This window comes from Papaver somniferum, chromosome 5, assembly GCF_003573695.1.
Source record: "Papaver somniferum cultivar HN1 chromosome 5, ASM357369v1, whole genome shotgun sequence".
Taxonomy (NCBI): Eukaryota; Viridiplantae; Streptophyta; class Magnoliopsida; order Ranunculales; family Papaveraceae; genus Papaver; species Papaver somniferum.
In genome coordinates, this window is record NC_039362.1 from 19,584,340 (window position 1) to 19,587,560 (window position 3,221).

The following is a 3,221-nucleotide window of genomic DNA, read 5'->3' on the forward strand; positions in this document are numbered from 1 at the left end:
GTATAAGGTCACTAGCAAACTTATAATTCATCAGCTAGATTATACAGTATAATATCTCTAGGATCAATTGCGTCAGTTTTCTTCCTAGTAATCCTAATTCACTCTTCTGAAATGGGCTGGGCCTTTCCTTTGCAAGCGTAGCCCATTGGCTGTGTGCGTTTATTTCACACGAGTTTGGCAAGGTTGTGTCTAATATCTGGTCCGCCCCTGAGCACCGGCATAAATTCAGTGGGTAGGCGGGTGCAATTGTGAGCTAGCGCAGTTGGATAAACCATGTTTCTTGGTTCTCTAGTCAGCACTGATATAGCGTCGTCCTCAGACGTGACCAAGAAACTCTTAATTTCTGTATACCCTAAAAATTTCTTCTTGTTCAAGTCGCGAGCTACCAAAACTTTTTCTTCTTATTTAGATTGAACCGGTGTTGATTCACTAGTCCTTTGTGATTGCAGCGAATGATGGATCACTACGAAGTTCTAGGGTTAAACAGAACCGCAAGTAAGATTGAAATCAGAGAAGCTTTTAAGAAACTAGCATTAAGATATCATCCAGATAAACATTTTAATTCTTCTCAGGAAGTTAGGGATGATGCTACACGCAATTTCAAACAACTTTCTGAAGCGTATACTGCTCTTATGGATGATCGGAAACGAGAGAATCATCGTCATAGAGTGCCTTGTGCCGGTGAACGTGTAAGTCTTGCTACAAATGACTGTGCAAATGGCTATGCCAGTGGGAGGTACGCTTTCAATGTCAACCCACCAAAATACACCAAGAATACTAATAGCGAACCACGAAAAACTTCAGAGAATACTGATCAGAAAACACCCAATTGCAAAGCTTTTGGTACCTTTAAAGGTGTGGAAGTGACTAGCCGTGATGTTATCTATTTTGGTGGCTTTGTCTTTGCTGGGTAAGTTGTTGTTCTCTCTAATTTTACATACAATAATTTGGAAGATTTTTTTTTCTTTTTTTTTTTCCTCCTTCAATTAAGATTTGATTATTGTTGTATTTGTGTAGGGCGTTTGCAGTTGGATCAGCAATTTACGAATTAGCTAATAAGTTAGCAAGCTAGGAGTGTAACGGGATTCAGGGTATGCCATGAAAAGTGCTCCATTTTGTTTCATTATATATATGTAAGCCTCTATTATCATGTTTTGTGTTTGGTAAGTGTAATTGAGCGTTATTTACTAAGAAATCATTTTGGATCCAGCATTGCTTATTCCTTAGGAATCTAGGATTCATAGTTTCCAAATACATATAGTAATTGACTTTAGGTGGAATAATAGGTCTCTTTAAATCTCTTATTCTTGAGGTAGTTATGATGTTGCCTTTGTTTGTCATTTTACTTCACTCATAGAACTCCGTATTTTAAAGAAAATCATTTAATTTGTAGTTTAGGATGAGCAGTACTATATGATATGGAGTATTAACTCAAATTCTGGCATGGGGTTTATTAACAGCTAAAGTTAAAATTAGGTTGATGCAATTACTGTTTGGTCGGGTAGAAAGATCTTGGTTTATACTTGAGATGCAATAAGATTCGAGTCTTATCAATCACTTAAAATCAGGCTCCTTGAGCATGTAGCTGCTTAATATAGGGGACTTCTAACAAAACCTTCTGTGTTTAGTTGTTGAGTTAACCCTTTGTTCATTTGTTCTTTGAAATCCAGTAGTTGCTGTCAAAAGTCCAAAATGCTTTATATTGGGATAAATAACGTGTCCTTAGTGGTTCCGTAAGTTCTTCTTCAAAGAAGAGGATATAATTTGATGATCGCTTATGCAATTATCTTTTATCACTTTGTTTGTGACCAAATCTTCAAGCCCGACATCACTACGTACTTGATATGTACTAAACATCTAACCTGAAGGAAAGTTCGACTAGACAACAGCAAGAACATATAGCTTTAATTATGTGTTGAGTCGTAAAATAGCTACCTGTTTCTTAGATTTTTGGATGTTGATATTAGAGAGATGCAGGTAGCTTATGACCATTAATGGTGGGGGCTAGATTTCAGGCTCCTTAGCTCCTTATGCGTGGAACTTGGACTAACCAGCAAGCACAATCATGTAGAAAATGTAGCTGCTTAACATAGGGACTTCTAGCAAAACCTTTTGGGTTCAGTGTTGATGAGTTTAGCCTTTGTTTATTTGTTCTTGAAATCCACTAGGTGCTGTCTAAAGTCCAAAATGCTCTGCTTTGGCATAAATTGCATTTCCTTGGTGATTCCATAAGTACTAATCCAAGAAGAGGATATAACTACGCTTATGAAATTATGTTTTTATCACTTTGTTTGTGTCCAAATTTTCATGCTTAACATCAGTATGTACTTGGATGTGTATGAAACATCTAACTTAAAGGGAAGTTGGACTGGACAACAGCTAGCAAGAACAGATATGCTTTAGTTATGGTGCTGAGTCGTAAAATAGCTACCATGTTTCTTAGATTTTAGGATGTTTGATATTAGAGAGATGTGCGTAGCTTATGACCGTTAATGGTGGGAAATTTTTGCCAGATGTGAATAACATTGATTACTGACTAATTTGTGTTTGCTCCATTCCGTGCAGAAATTATTTGAAGAAACAATGGAGACCACTGAACAGAACAAAACACAGTAAAAAGAGATGAGCTTCTGGACTTGTTAGTTTACCTTGTAAATAAATGCATTCCTTAACCAAGGATAGGCTAATATAAAAGCTTAATCCTTGGTCAATTATCTTGATTTATATTCTGCTGCTCAATTAGCAATTATAATATCTCACAAAGCGATTCATTTCGTGTTTACTCTTCCCACATCAAAAACTCACCGTTTCTTAAACCCTAGTTTTTTTCTAAAAATTATACTCTGTGAATCTTTGTTTGTTCATCCTGAAGGGGGTCTCGAATCTGATGGAGTATTTCAAGATTCTACCTGAATAGATCAAATTAGAGATTTTAAGTCGAGTCCCAGGACAAGTAAGGTAAATTTTCAGTATTTTGAATATTATGAGAATCATGAATCCGTGGAGAGAATTAGAAAGGTTAGTTTTAATCCTCCTTTTGGGTGGGATACTAGATGTCTTGTTTGATCTGTCTTCATCAAAACATATATTTAGCAGGAAAAACTTATATATGTAACCCCATCACCAGAGAGTACCTTAAGCTTCCAGAAATTAGAGTTGGAATTAAGACCAATGGGTTTGGTTACGTTTTTTCAACCAATGAGTATAAAGTTGTCAGCATA

At 36.3% G+C, this 3,221-nt stretch overlaps 1 protein-coding gene across 1 annotated transcript; it reads left to right on the plus strand.

Moving 5' to 3' along the window:
* Window positions 1-263: 263 nt before the first annotated feature.
* Window positions 264-2,776, plus strand: LOC113277309 (chaperone protein DnaJ-like). The gene is made up of 3 exons (XM_026526436.1): window positions 264-910; window positions 1,018-1,091; window positions 2,566-2,776. Exons 1-2 carry the CDS (start codon window positions 453-455, stop codon window positions 1,070-1,072), a joined length of 513 nt encoding a protein of 170 aa, XP_026382221.1. The 5' UTR covers window positions 264-452; the 3' UTR covers window positions 1,073-1,091; window positions 2,566-2,776.
* The last annotated feature ends 445 nt before the right edge of the window (window positions 2,777-3,221 follow it).

What these genes read in the sequence shown, in the direction of transcription:
- LOC113277309 (XM_026526436.1), top strand. Translation starts at nt 453, where the DNA reads ATGATGGATCACTACGAAGTTCTAGGGTTAAACAGAACCGCAAGTAAG. An exon ending in GGTGGCTTTGTCTTTGCTGG is followed by an intron (nt 911 to 1,017) that starts GTAAGTTGTTGT and finishes GTATTTGTGTAG; the next exon opens with GGCGTTTGCAGTTGGATCAG.